Source organism: Rhagoletis pomonella, unplaced genomic scaffold (assembly GCF_013731165.1).
Source record: "Rhagoletis pomonella isolate Grant_MI unplaced genomic scaffold, Rhpom_1.0 Rhpom_scaffold_00012, whole genome shotgun sequence".
Taxonomy (NCBI): Eukaryota; Metazoa; Arthropoda; class Insecta; order Diptera; family Tephritidae; genus Rhagoletis; species Rhagoletis pomonella.
This window is the reverse complement of record NW_023458566.1, coordinates 9,731,049-9,746,366: the sequence shown is the minus strand read 5'-3', so window position 1 is coordinate 9,746,366 and position 15,318 is coordinate 9,731,049. Positions and strand designations below refer to the sequence as shown.

The 15,318-nt window shown below is 33.0% G+C and overlaps 1 protein-coding gene across 1 annotated transcript; it reads right to left on the bottom strand.

Moving 5' to 3' along the window:
- Positions 1-8,542: 8,542 nt before the first annotated feature.
- On the bottom strand, positions 8,543-11,787 carry LOC118747578. Its single transcript, XM_036481629.1, has 4 exons — positions 10,727-11,787; positions 10,327-10,590; positions 9,321-10,262; positions 8,543-9,249 (listed from the first exon to the last, which is right to left on the bottom strand). The coding sequence occupies exons 1-4, from the start codon at positions 11,595-11,597 to the stop codon at positions 8,543-8,545; spliced, it is 2,784 nt and encodes a 927-aa protein (XP_036337522.1). The 5' UTR covers positions 11,598-11,787.
- Positions 11,788-15,318: the final 3,531 nt, after the last annotated feature.

The following is a 15,318-nucleotide window of genomic DNA, read 5'->3' as shown; positions in this document are numbered from 1 at the left end:
ATAAATTAAAAATAAAAACTCGAACCAGATAGAACGATTAATTACTTACACTGAAAATGGCATAACGCTGAAACCGGTTTGTCTCCAAACTAAACTTGAAAAGGGATTACGGAAACTCATTCGAAAATAAATCCTCTTACCACCCCGTCGGAAAAATTAACTAACAAAAAATTCTGAATGAAAAAATGTTGACAATAAATGTGTAGATGTCGAACAATCACAACGTAAGCATAAATTTACATTGAGAATAAATAGTATTACAAAAGGAATGTTGCGTTATAAGGAGCTTCGGTATTTGCTCCTCATTACATCGCTGCCAAAAGGAGGAGGAGGCCTCACGAGATTGAGCGCAACATGATGTTTGCCCACCTTCAGACCCCAGAAAGCCTCCCAGTCGTGCCACTGGTTTCTGACGGTGACTTTGTTGGCCGAAGATGAGAATGCTATAACTGGTTGCAGGCGGAGGGGTGACTGGTCGAGTGCCTTCTATCGCTTTTGACGTGAACTGCTACACTGAGTAACACAAGCTGAGACTTGTAAAGCGTAGTTGGTTCGGAAGTAGTTAATAATGCGACTGATTGCAATAAAAATAGGCAAGGGTTCCATACAAAATAGCCATGGCTTTCTAAAGTCAAAAGTTTACTTTAGACCAGGGAAGGGCAGATTTTTGGCTCTTAAAGACGTCAAAGAGCCAGTAAGTGCTCAGGGTAAACAAGTGTACAAACTACATTAAAAGAATCATATATATTAGTAATGAGAGCCAGGGTACAAGAAATTTGAATAGGCTCTTCTTCACCCCTTCAAGCTGGCTCTTGATGTTACCCCTCATCTACCACCTAAATGTGCCAAATCGGCTCCTAAGTGCAAAAGGCTCCTGGGAGCCATTTTGCCCATATCTGCTTTAGACGAAATGTCCTATCGCTTGCCTAAGTAACCCCTGACCGAACAGAGAAAGCAAAGAAGGCTTAACATCTTTGCGCAATTCTTTCTAACGAACAATTTTTTCTGTCAGCATATACATAGAAAAATTTTGTAACTAAAATTTGCAATCTTGTCCCGATATGCGCTTTCTAGAAGCGAGACGAGCCGTTTTAGGTAAGGGAATGAATTGGGTTAAGGTTTAGGCAGTTAACTTATGAATATAGCTATTTTGGAAAAAAAATCTCTTTGCATAGACAATCGGCTGTTTTCTCTACTTTCTATGCTCTGAACCGTACTTTTGGAACACCCCTTGCCAGAACAAATCAGAAAAATACATTGCTGGTGTGACGTAAATAGGACGATAAGACTACCGGCTGTACTAAATAATAAATAACTTTTCACATATTTCCATGCAATTTTGCAAAAGTTGTCACTCGAGTATTTACAAATTAAAATATTAGAACTAATAAACTCTCTAATAACCTATAGAATATTCAAATCTGTTTTAGTAACATACACACATACACATATGCATGCATACCATAATAAAGTAAACAAATTCAACAGCCATGTAAACAACGTAACACCTGTTACGTTCGCAATATGAATATTCAAATATTTACTTTATGTGGGTAATTGAAGCAGAAGCAGAGCAAAAACAGATTGCTCGAATGTACACTTTTAAGTACAGCTGTTACGAGATTAAGCACAATAATTAGCACTTCCTTGTTGTTATGCAGTCAAAGCACAGATTCGTTTGTAAACAATAAAATTGCATGCCATTCAAAAGGATTATCGCCACTCTATTCTACAGACAAACAAATATAAAATTCTAAAGCTAAATTTTGTTTAATAAATATACCTTGTTGCTGCTTATTTAGCTATTAACTAGACTTTCGCTAATATTTATTTGAAATTTAGATTTTTTTTTGCATGCTTAATTCATTTTACAATGGCAATAGCAATACATACAGGCAGCTGTAGCGAAGCTAAAAAAAAAAACAAAAACAAAAAACATCTAAATAAATAAGCATGATTTATTACAATTACCTCATCTCGCTTAGCTGCACTCGCCGCTAGTGCAAGTAAATACTTAAAGCAAACTTTCCCACTTTTTTTGCTCCTTGCAGGCGGCAGTCTAAATGCCAGTGAAATTCATTCATTATTCGTCGACAGGTGGCGGCGGCATCTTTTGATTAGCGTTTGCACTTCATTTTAGCTTCATTGCGGTTGTTTGTAAATATTTATTAGCGTTGATCGATTCTAAATACAAATATTGACAATTTATATGTGTTAGTGGTCGGAGTACTTTGAATTTATATAATTTTTAATAATGAGTATAGTTTTTTGCATAATTTTATTAGCTACGGTTTGTTTATTACCTTCTTGCAAAATCGCTTTCAGACCTCATTATTTAAATTACCCTGGGGAGCAACTATTTAATCCCAATGGCGCACTGGCTTAAGAGAACTTTTGTTGTGCAAATATGAAAAAAAATGTTGCTCTAGGTGTTGTTATATGTATTGTTTTTGTTAAATGGCAGCACATTTAGAGAGTTTTGGTTATTTTAAATACACGTGGCGTTCTCTACTTAGTAGCCCTGTCAATAGTAAAAGTGTTTATTTATTTAAAAAATTTGTTTTTGTTTTCTACATACTTTGAACTACTATGCACAAACACAAACAAAAGACTTAAGGCACAAACTTGTAAAGGGAAACCCAAGAGATGGGTACTCGTATGTATGTAAGTTAGACGAGTGTAAAAATATAGTTTAAATTTTTGTTTCAAAATGCGTCCAGACACTCATACATATGTACAAAAAATAAATATTTTATGGGTATGCAAATGCAAAGATCTTTAATGTATAAACTAGGCAAACATGTTTTCTTTACACCCCCTTTACTGCTAAACTAAACTTCTAAGGAAGAAATATGTGTCATTAGAAAGCTATTTTGAAGCTGAAGTGCAAAAAATTACTCAAATTTCAAATTCGTTTAAAATAAAGCGAAAAAATCGAATCTATCTATCTATATATCTACAAATGCAATTCATAGTACATGAGGGGGAAATGCGTCAAAAATGTATGCTTTCATACAGACACTGCACTAAATAAATGTTAAGTTATGTTATGTTATGTTGTGTTATGTTATGATATGTTATGCTATGTTATGTTATGCTATGTTATGTCACATTATGTTATGCTATGTTATGTTATGCTATGTTATGCTATGCTATGCTAAGTTATGTTACGTTATGATATGTTTTATTGTGTTATGTTATGTTGTTCAACGCATTTCTCCTCAACTCACCACAGCTCACTTGAAATCACTTCAACTCGCTTTATTCAGCTCTCCCCAAATCACCTCATTTCATCTCAACTAAATTGAACTCAACTCACCCCCCAACTAATATTATTTTATGTCAACTCAACTTATCTCAGCTCAACTTATCTCACCTCAGCTCAACTCACCCTGACTCTCCTTAACTTATCTAAACTCACCCCACCTGAACTCACTTCACTTACCTTAACTCAATTCAACCCCCCTTATTTTTAGTGGTTGAATTTCAACTAGTATACATAAAGAGAAAAGGACCATGTTAATCCAGCGAAAAACATTTTTTTCTCACATTTTCTCTTTTTAGTCTAATTAAATGCTTTACGACCATTTTAGATATGCTCTTGTGTGAAAAAAATGCAAGCGCAATACAGGTATTTCTCTTCTCAGAATTCTCAGAAGCAGGCGAGTAATGGAAACAAATAGGAACTTGAACAATGGTGACAAATCTCATGCAGCCGGAATGGTACGTAAAAATATCGAGGGAACTCCTTATGCTCAGTAGAATTTACCATCGCCAGATGACATTATATCGTAACCACTTTTGACTGCACTCGTGTCAACAGGCAAAAGCTTAACACTTTAAATAAATAAGAAAAAAACTGAATGTAGTCGAAAGTTGATTAAAACACAGAAGTCATGAACTTAGACCTGTTTTGCATTTAAACTATTTTTAAATGTAATAAATTCGAAAAATACGCGTTACTTATAACATATCCGGTCATATAAATCACTTTATCAGACAAACATGAATTACATTAGTCATAAATTGTTACCGTCAAAACTTTTTGTTTACATTGCTTACAAGCAACGGTTATGTAAAAATTATCTTTAAGAAAAAACAGCAAATACTGTACTAAATAATCATTATGTGAGCATAAGTTTATCATGCTGATTCGACATACATACAAGCCACAATTTAAAAAATAAAAAATAAAAATAAAATAAATATTAAACATTTAACAACAATCGCAATAAAAACCATTGCGTGCAATAATTACTATTCTTGTAGTTAATATCATTGTTGCTTATATGTAAATGACACATGTGGCAAGCAGCCAGCGGACAGCGGCAAGCGGCAAGCGGCACATAAAACCAACAACTTAGCTTCTCGTTTCACAATAAACTCACACTTCAGGCATTAGTACTCAATTAAAGTATTTTTAAACATAAATATTTGCTTTTGTTTATTTTTCGTTTTTTTTTTGTTTTGTTGTTCCTTTCATTTTAATTGTGCGCTCAAAACAATGTATTTGCACTTGATTTACTTATCAACTCAAGCGTAATGCCGATATAAATATAGGCACATATAGACAAACATATGTAGGTATGTAGGTATGTATGTATATTTATGAATAATTTACACTTGCATGCATACATACCTACAAACTTCTTCGCCTCAATGATTGGCTGTATACGTGCCCGCGAGCACATACTCACACAAACGAGCGATTGAAGTAATTAAAATTGTTCGTTATCAAAGCAAAAATATCAGCTACAAATACGCATTCTTAGCGGCAACAGAATAGTTACATCGACCGACATATAAAATCCATCAATGAGTAGTACCCTAGGCATATACATACATACATATGTATTTATGTAAGTATTTAAATAAGGCAAATAATTTGCTTTATTTCAATTTGTCTGTAAATGCTTTTACAGCCGTATATACGGTATCGGTCATATCTATAGCACGCCATTTCAAAGTGATATTGTGTGTCACTTATGTTTATTTATTAATTTTTAAGAATTTTCAATTAAAATATAGTTCATTCTCAGAAAAACCCAATACAAACCCAAGCTTAATAATTTGTAGAACGCTACAAAAAAGTGCAACAAATTTTCACATAAATTTCAAACTTTTTTCTCGGAAGTCTTAGAATTTTTTTGAGTACACAGTTTTGTAGCCCCTTCAGTTTTAGTCTGATAATTTGCAAATTTGAAGTGGCTACGAATTACCGTTTATTTTTTAGAATTTTTTTTGTCGCATTGGCTTCCATATATATTCATTATAATGAATAAACTGAATTTATTTGTATATGGAAGAAATCCGCAACACCTTTGGCGAAAAAAATTCTAAAAAATCAACGGTAACTTTTAGCCACTTGAAACTTGCACATCATCAGACTAAAATTGAAGGGGCTAAAAAACTGTGTACTCAAAAAAGTTCTAACACTTCTGAGAAAATAGTTTGAAATTTAGTTGAAAATTTGTTGGACTTTTTTGTAGTTGTCTACAAATTGTTACACATGGGTTTGTATGGGATTTGTCTGAGAATGAACTGTATTTTAATTGAAAATTCTTAAAAATAAATGAATAAACATAAGTGGCAAACAATATCACTTTGAATCGACGTGCTATAGATATGACCGATACTGTATGTGCATATATAATTGCACTCTTACTCATGAGCACTAATATAAAAATATAAGAATTTTTGTTTACTTATAAGTTTTTAATAGCACGCAGAATTTGATACGGGTAAGACCAAACTCAAGTAGCACAAAAGTCAAAAATACACCAAAATATTTTGTGTATTTTTTACATCGGCGTGATATACATTTTCAATATAAAAAATATGCCATTTCTAAGCGCAGTTTTTGAACAGTTTATTTCGATTCAGTGTAAAGGTTATACCGCTGTTTCGTGTATTATTTACACCTACCGTAATTTTTTTTTACTGATTTTCTGTATATATATTATGCCAGTGGTATACAAGTTTTCTTGTTTCTAGAACATAAAATAAACTCCGTTGGTGTAAAATGCGTACTCATAATTGGCTCAAGTCATACACCATAATGGTAAATTATTTACATCATATTCTAGCATAAATATATTCCTATGAGTGTGAAGAGTACGAAAAGATTCGAGGAATAAAATTTACTAATAATCAAATTTAAAAGTAACTCAGACATAAAATTTACACCGAAGCTCTTTTTTAATCTGCACAACTTAGAATTCTTTTTATAAATCTCAGCATTCATAATATGCAGGCATGAAAATCGCGAATATATATGAATGTGAGTTCCTAATTTGAAAACGAGGTACATTCTGTCGAGTGAATTTCGGTCCTACCCCCTCTAAAAATCGAGCGCCTCAAAATTTATGAGGATTTGAAGATTTTAAATAAATCTGGAAAAAGTTATATTTTGAAAGTAGTGATTTTTTGGCAATTTTTTTATTTCTAAGAGATGCGCTGTTTAAAACAGGGTCGAAAATATCCATAAAGTGGCATAGTTGAGTCAATGTACATAATGAAATTGTTAAATTAGCTAAATAATAGTCATACAGCTTTAATATGGCGGCCAGCCGAGTTTCAGGATTAGGCTAAGTTTACAACCTAGCGTATTAGCGTAGCGAGAATACATAAACATCGCTACTAGCCATCATTTACACAGTCATTCGTGTTTATCGCTGTGAAAGCAAATGAAAAATATGTCTTTTGTAAAGTGAATAGCTTTTCTCATATTTAAAGCCATACATACATACATACATATATGTACATGTGTACATAATAAATCAAAACAGCTCTTCTACTGCTATTACATACACTACAATATGCTTAGGTTTCAGCATGAATTGTCAAAAGGTTATAGAAACAAATAAAAAGATCTCCGTAAGTGTTTAAAGCATAGCAAAATCATACACGATTAACTAGTTATAATAGGGCAGTACACGATGAATAGCATTTGCCAACTTTACACTTAAAATCGTGAACTTCCCTATTATAAATAGGTTTGTTCCATACGCTTTTCGGGCTGTTTCAGTAATTAGAGCGTAAAATCAAGTTACTCTCTCACAAGTGTCAAAAATGTGTCAACCCGTGCCAAAAGTGCCCAGAGCGTGAGGAACGCAAAAAACTACTTTTCGTGCCCGGAATCAAGAAATCAGTTGTAAACAATGATTTTATGTTTATTTGTCTTATATATGTAGCTAATAAAATTAGCAGATACCTACATTTCTGAACCTTTAGTGCTATTTTCCATTTCTGTATTTTACAAAATTTGCTATCGGATGTAAACAAACAACAGCTGTTATTTCAAATTGACTTCTTGCACATTTCTGCCCGGAAAAAAAGTCCGGGCTGTTTCGGGCACGAAGAAGAAGACATTTACGATCCAAAAGTGGAAGGTATGCGCTCTCTATTACCCATTTTTCTAGAGTGAGGAAAGCTTTCTGGACATTTTGGGCACCCGCGGGTAGCCGCAGGCTCGTGTGGAAAAAACCTAATATTTAGTCGTGTATAATTTTGCTACACTTTAAACACTTTCTGCTTTTTAATCGATAGCGATTATGCTGGCGAAGGAGTCACTATATTGGCTACGACTTCCACACAAAATAAGCTAATAGCTTAAATTTCTCGTCAAATAATACACGCCTAATTTTGATCGACCGATATCCATCGCATCGCGCAACGCCATTACTCTAGGTTGTAAACATAGCCTTACCTTCATAATACTTTGAAAATATGGTCGTCGTCGAAAACTTACACTGATTCTTGAGTTTGGTACAAAATATTTACCAAGCCAAAAGAACGGTGTATTTATTTTGCCTTAGACTTAGAAATATTCACAATTTACACCATTCAATTTGAGAATTTGGTATAAAAAATGTACATTGTCAATTAAAAAAGACGAACAATGCACAGTTGGGAAATACAGTATTGTGAAAAATAAAAGGGACACGACATTTTGACAAGCTTTGCTCTTTTTCTTTCGTTTACTTAACCTTTGGTAGTTTTTATAAAAATACAGCTCATTATCTAACAAAAATCTTTTTTCAACAAGATTTTACAACAACAAGTAACTAAGAAAGGCGTTGATTTTTGATATTTTTTGCTGACCGTATAGCGGTTTTTTTTCCATATAAAAATAGATTGTGTTTATTCGTTATATGGAAGTAAATCCGACAAAAAAGTTCTAAGAAAAAGCAACGTTAATTTTTAGCTACTTGTACATTCGTAATAAAAAGTTTGTTGTTGTTGTAAAATCTTTTTGAGTTTTTATAATTTTTCTACAATTTTCAAATTCCGACTTATATGGTTTTTGTTAGATAATAAGCTCTATTTTTTGAATAAAAAATATAATAATCATTAATCAAACAAAACCAAAAACTAATCAAAATGTCGTGCCCCTATTTTTTTTGCCATGACTATATATACCAAAACATATTTTACGGCATATTTTATTTGCTGAGAACTGTGAAAGAAATGCACACAACTTCATATAAAATAAATAAAAAACTGATTTGTTGAATTAAAAAAATTTATTCAGATTTATTATTTAAATATTTGCGTTCAATGGCATGCTAGTTGTAACTTGTGTCTCGATCTCTTCTGCATTTTGATCTTCCATATTCTGCTTTTCTTCAGCATTTTTTCTCTTCAGCAAATCTCTAAAGTATTTTTGAGTACCAATTAAGTCTATCTTTTCATCAACATTTTGGTTTACGACGTCTACAAATAGTATTAAAATGGCACTTAGCAAAGAAAAGCGGTTAGGTTTTCCTGGTGCAGCTATTTTCCATGTGCACGTTTTTAAAAGTGAATCAGCAAAGAGCATTGATTTTAATTGTGTTCGTCGCGTGAATTGTTTTTTAGTTTTCTTAACGTGGTCCAGTTTTGATAGAATGTAGTCTGTTGCTTTTTGTACATACTCATTTTGGTTTTCAGTCAACTCCGCATTGAAATGATTTAGCACATCAATTGAGGTGATCGGCAGTCTGGGAAATGATATACCTTCATATTCTTCAGATGCTACCCATTCTTCTGTAGTCGAGTCAGATATTAGGGAACGTTTTTCACGTGGCTTGTTCATGAATTTAGTCACCGACCCTGATTTTACAAGCTCCTGTAGTGCAAATACTTCACTTCCTAGATATTCCACAGAGTTTTTCAATTCTTGGATGGATGCGAGAACGTCGTTATTATGTTTGCAGGTATTATTTTGATTCAGGAAACTTGAAATGCCCACCAAATAGTATTTTAAAACTGCAATAGTTAATATCATGAAGTTAAGACACATTTCGTTGTTATGAATAAAATGGCCATAAACAACTCACCATTTGCTTCATTTGAATTTAGTTTAAGAAACTGAAGTAATTCTTCTTCGCTTGGTAGTTCGACCCCTTCATTTGGTCCTGTATTGTGTACACCTTCGTTCAATGATTTCATTTCATTTGGATAAAATTCTTGAACTTGCATTGGTTTTGGTGAAATAATTGCTGTCGGACTCACAAATGGCTTTATTGTGGTGCTGTTTGATGTCGCGTATATCATTTCAACGATTTCACTATTATTGGTCAAAAACCACTTATTCTTTCGGTCATTTGATAGCATGAATGCTGAAAAATCTACTCTGCCATACCTTTCAGAGCTTGCGACAATTTGTTTGCTTAAAATGGGGTATACGGCTGATTTTGAAGGCCGGGAATTCAACTTATTCATTTCAATAATACGTTTAGCCACTTGACTCAAAGGTCTGGAACCATTTTTTAAAAGACATTTCAACCAATACAGCGTACTCTCAAATGGATATGCAGAAATATTTCGCAAAGATCCAAATTTCAGAACGTCATCATGAACATGTATTAAATTGTGGACATTGGAGCTGATAGAGTCGTTTCCATACAGAGATATAAATTCTTCCACATATTCATTCATCAAATTCCTAGCGACGTCAAGAACTCCGGGACTTTGTACATATCGTTCGCATGAATATATCGTCGTTGCTAAAACTAAATTCCAAAAGTGTTTATAAAACTCAGTTGGCAAAAAACTTTTCATTATCACTGGGCCAAGGTATAACAAAAATGTTCGATATTCTATTGATTTCCAGAACGACAATGTATCGAGGCCACGCGCCTGTCTTGTGATTTCAGATGGCAGCCACTCATTGCTGAATTTGAGCCATGTTGAAATGGTACTCGTTTCATAAGCAGGCATTTTAGTACGGAAATTATATGAACCATTCACCCATCCATTTAAACATCGCTTTGTAATACCTAAAACATGATTTTAGTTGGAAAATATTAATTTTGAGCTAATATGTTTCTAAAATAAACATACCTAATTCAATTAAGTGCATCGAATCAGCAATAGGGAAATTTTTTATCATGTCAATGCCTTCAATTTCCTCCAAAGGGGTGTGATAAAACTGTCGCATTCTTGAATTCCATAGATGATGATCTTCATCAACTTTGTTTATAAAATCTAAATGAGTTCTTCGTCGACAATCTAACCTTGGAAAGCTCATGTGGTTTCCCGATCGATCGAATTCTCCAACAACGTTACATTTTGTACAACTGTTATATGCGGTGTGTGTCTTAACGCCTGTAAAATCCAGAAACAATTAGGTATTATATCATTTATATCATTAACATTGCTATTGCTATGTATCTGCTAACTTGACTGTGGAATGTACGTACACGAATGTATATGCATGCTATGGAGTTCGAGCTTTACTCACATTTAATAAATGCTCGAGCCGGGGTGTCTGCAATATACGCATTAATCTTGATCAATATTTTTGAGCCGTTTGGAAACTCAATTCCATTTAAAATTAGACTATTAATCTCGTCAACATATGATCTTAAAAACTCTTCGCTGGATGGTGGTTTCGAATCGCCGAAATAAATTGCTACAACCATTGGTCTAATTTCATGCATATTGGCTATGTCAATTAAAACTGGCCAAAACTGAAACTTGCTACTTCGGAACAGGGGTAAACCATCAACATTGAAATTGAGAAGTACTTGAATTGTTTGATTTATGTCACGAAATGCATTTCGCAAGCAGTTTTCAATGCCATAGTACCAGAATGAACCGGATCCCATTGTTTGTATTACCACATTACGCGGTGTATGGAGCAACGTACGCGCATCTTTCGGCAGTTCAGTTTTTCCTTCGCTCCGCAATAAAACAAGTAGCTCAGATACAGCAGAGTGGGCTATTTTGTATTTTATAGCCCAATCCGCCAATTTAGACATGAAGTCAATATGGATGTTCACATCATCAATGACACAGTCTACTGAAGACGGCTCTACTTCCCGATATATATTTTCCACCACCTCGTCATTATCATCCAAACCATCGTGCGAAATTGAATCATTTGTCTCTGATATAATTGGTTCTTTTGAAATAATATACTCTCCGGATAATGAAGAATTTTTATTGTTTCCGTCTCGAATATAAAAGTTGATGCTTCCGCACTTTCCAAATAGTTGTCGGTCATTTTGCAAGTTGTTGTCGATTGGTTTGACACAGTTATTTAATCTCTTCAAAAAGTTTTTCTTTCTACGGTAGCACTTCAAATAGGAATTGAACTTGGAATATTTCATATTTATACGACTTGCACTCGACTCGACACTCGCAATGAGGCTATATATTTATTTATAAAAATACGCAAAAATGTTGGTTGGTAAACATAAAACGACTGAATAATTTTAATGACATTTGTCAACGTTGAGCAATTTGTGAACCAAATAAAAAAAGTGGTGCATTTTAGGAGCTGGTGTAGTTTTCGTACTAATCTCAATGAATAAATAGTACCAAAACGTTAAAGGTAGAATTTTGATTTGAAAGAAATACTGGTGGAATAACAAATACACCAAAATGTTCTTTTTTTATTCAATTTAATCAGATTTGTACCAAAATCCATAAATTTACACCAATTTATACACCAGTGTGCTACTTGAGAAGCCGCAAGCCAACAGCGAGTTGTTCTTAAACAATTTTAACTCAACCCTTGAGGAAATGAGACTCATAAATTAATACAAAAAACGTTTAGGAATGCAATGAGCATATTCTGGATGAAATCAAATTCAAATATAATTATGTTGTGGATTCACAACGCGTGTTAAGCATCTTCAAATCATAAAAAAAAAATAAAAATTTTAAATAGCGGTGGCCCTCGGCAGACAATGGTAAACCTCCGAGTGTACTTCTGCCATAATAAAGCTTCTTCGGAGGTGGAGTAAAAGTGTAGATCTTTCCGTTTGTATCACAACATTAAGAAGCAGAATACGGATTGGTGGAGAAGCTCGACCAAACACGAGGAAAATATTTAAACGCCAAATATTCTGTATACTGTTCATCACCAAATAACCTAGGATATATAGTTTTAAACTATTTAGGAATGTCCCTTAAACTTAAAAAAGTTTTGAAAACTATCGAAAAACTCAAAACTTTTATTGAGAGGCCAAGATTTATATGAAATGAAAAGGACCGGTTTGTTCGCAAACAAAAAATCCGGTTTATTCCATATTCGAAAATCCAAACAAAAACCACTGAAAACCAGTTTAGACAAACTGAGTCGATTACCCTTCACATTAGGACCCCTAAATGTCCCAAAAAATGCAATGACGGATCCATAAAAAATCTATTGTATTAAAAAATGCTAAAATTAACATTTGGGTGTTGTTGGAAATCTCCTGAACAGAGGAACAGAATTTTCTAATAAAAAAAAATTGATTTTTGGGCATTTCTCATATATAAAATACATAAAAAATATTGAGCGTTTAACTTAATCTCAATCTTACTCTGAACCTTAGTATTAGTCTTATTATTAATCTTAATTTGAATTAAATCATAATTTGAATCCTCATCTTAATATTAAACTTAATCTTAATCTTAATCTAGAACTTGATCTTAATCACACCCTTAATCTGAATCTTAATCTGAACCTTAATTTTAATCTTATTATCAATCTTAATTTAAATTTAATCTTAATCTTACTCTTAACCTTAAAATTAACCTTGTTATTAATCTTAATTTGAATTTTAATCTTAATGTTAATCTTAATCATAATCTTAAACCTTAAATCTAAATCTTAAGCTTTTTTCGGCTGCACCAGTTGTGAAGTCTTGTGACAGTTTTAATGAATGATCATATCGTCGATGTTTTTGCAAAACCGCCTATCTTACGGCACTCAAATTTTACAGGAGAGCGAAAACACGATTTTTCTTTGAAGGCATTGCCTTGAGAGGCGGTATTTTTTCTACCTATTATTTTACAAATCTGTTGTTTTAATACCGATTTTATGATTTTTATGCATGAATCTCGATGCCTGGAGTTCAGGGTTATCAAATCTCGGTGATGTAGACAGTTTTGCAACTGGTCGATGGGCGGTTTTGCAAAAACATCGACGATATGCAACACATTTTAGTGAGAGCTGTTCACCGAGTTAGGCACCCCATCCGAATATTTCCTCCGAAAGTTATGATCTTCGGATGACTGTATAGTGAATTTCACTAGGCGCCTATCGTCATTTCACACCACCTGTCACTTACTTATGTAAGTGACTTGGTGAGGCTAAGCGTGATATCGCAATTAAATAAGCTAAATCCAAATTGCTTTTAATCACGTGTTTATGTTGTCACTTTGTGCATTTCTGTAATTGGATTGACTAGGAGGCATGTCTCAGTAACCACTTACGTGCATACATACATACATATGTATGTACATATATAGAGTGTACATATTTACATATAATTAAATCCACGTCACTGATTCTTGGCAAATTTTAATTACTTGACATTTTCACATTGAATTGTCTTGACTTTTTCAATGGTCTACGGTCATTGTGACTGGAAGGACATTTTGGTATTTTATTTTAAATTGCTAGCTACGACATTGTAAACTTAAATTTGCAAAGAAGTACAAAATTTACATAATTGTTGGCTTCTGTAATTCCTAAATTAATTCATGAAAAGTGCCTAAACAATTTCAATGTTCGTGGTTTTGTTAATTCTTGTCAAATGTAATATATGTATGTATATTTCAACAGCTGCCTAATATCCTCAACGTGCTACTAGTTCTGAAGGTGAAGAATGAAGCTTTGGCACGTGAAGGACAATGCATACCTGCTTATTCAAAGATTTAGACAAAAATGTATCTATAGCAATATACGGGTAGATACATGTACATTAGACTGCATCACCAAAAAAAAAGTTGCGGTTTTTCCGCGGGGCTTACAAAATTTATTATAGTTTAAGATGTCCCCAAAATATTTCGGAAAAATATTAAGAAAATACCTCCAAAAATGGAGTTTTTTATGAATAAAAATAGTTTCTTAAAGAATTTTATGAAAAAGTCCACTCAGATGACAAAACAGATTAAGCTTAAAAAATCTGCATAAATATATTAAAAATCTTTTCAACGGAATTTCAACGGAAATAAAAGGGGTGAGAAAATATCTCACAAGTCTAAATCGGAAGAGTTAAGCTTAGTTCTTCAAGTTTTCCTTATACTAATCATTGAAAAAAGGTTAAAAAAAACAGCATCAAAATCTCATTATTACGATTCCGTTCAAAATTTTTTACAATTTTTTAAAAATATTTTTATGCAAATTTCTTAAGCTTAAACCGCTCTGTCATTTGCGGGCATTTTTTTTTTTTAATTTTTATGAAACTATTTTTTTATTCATCAAAAAAACGCCATTTTTGGAGGTATTTTCAAATCGGTCCAGCTCAAGTAAATCTTAATATTTTTCCGAAATATTTTGGTGGACATCCTGAAATACAATAGATTTTATAATTCCAATGGCAATACAGTACCGGTTTTTTTTTTTTGTATGGGGAGTGATGCAGTCTAATGTTACATAAATAACAATTTATTACTGAATATTAAGTAGAATAAGCAATTTTTATGATTTAAATTTCCAAAGCACAGCTGTTGCACAATAATAATAAAGTTGACCTATAAAAACAAACAACAAAACCAACAACCATACATTAATGACAAATATCAATCAAATTGCCGCCTTCAACAGCAAAACGACAGTAGCAGTTCTAACGCGTTTGAAATGAATGCAATTAGCATTTGATGGCAAATCATTGAGGCAGTCATTTAGTCTATCATTTGCATGCTACAGTTTGCCAATTTAAAACGTGTCATATTAACTACAAATTGGTAGAAATAAAATTTTTGTATACACATTTATTCACTGATGGAATTTTCTCACACCTTTACATACCATTTTTTGCGATTTTATTAAACAAAAATTTTATGGAAAATCTGTAACTCATGCATGTAAAATTCCTTCTGAGCGTAATATCTAGA

Coding starts and splice junctions, on each gene's coding strand:
- LOC118747578 (XM_036481629.1), bottom strand. CDS start 11,597: ATGAAATATTCCAAGTTCAATTCCTATTTGAAGTGCTACCGTAGAAAG. Junction 10,263..10,326: donor GATGCACTTAATTGAATTAG/GTATGTTTATTT, acceptor ATCATGTTTTAG/GTATTACAAAGCGATGTTTA. Junction 9,250..9,320: donor AAATTCAAATGAAGCAAATG/GTGAGTTGTTTA, acceptor TAACTATTGCAG/TTTTAAAATACTATTTGGTG.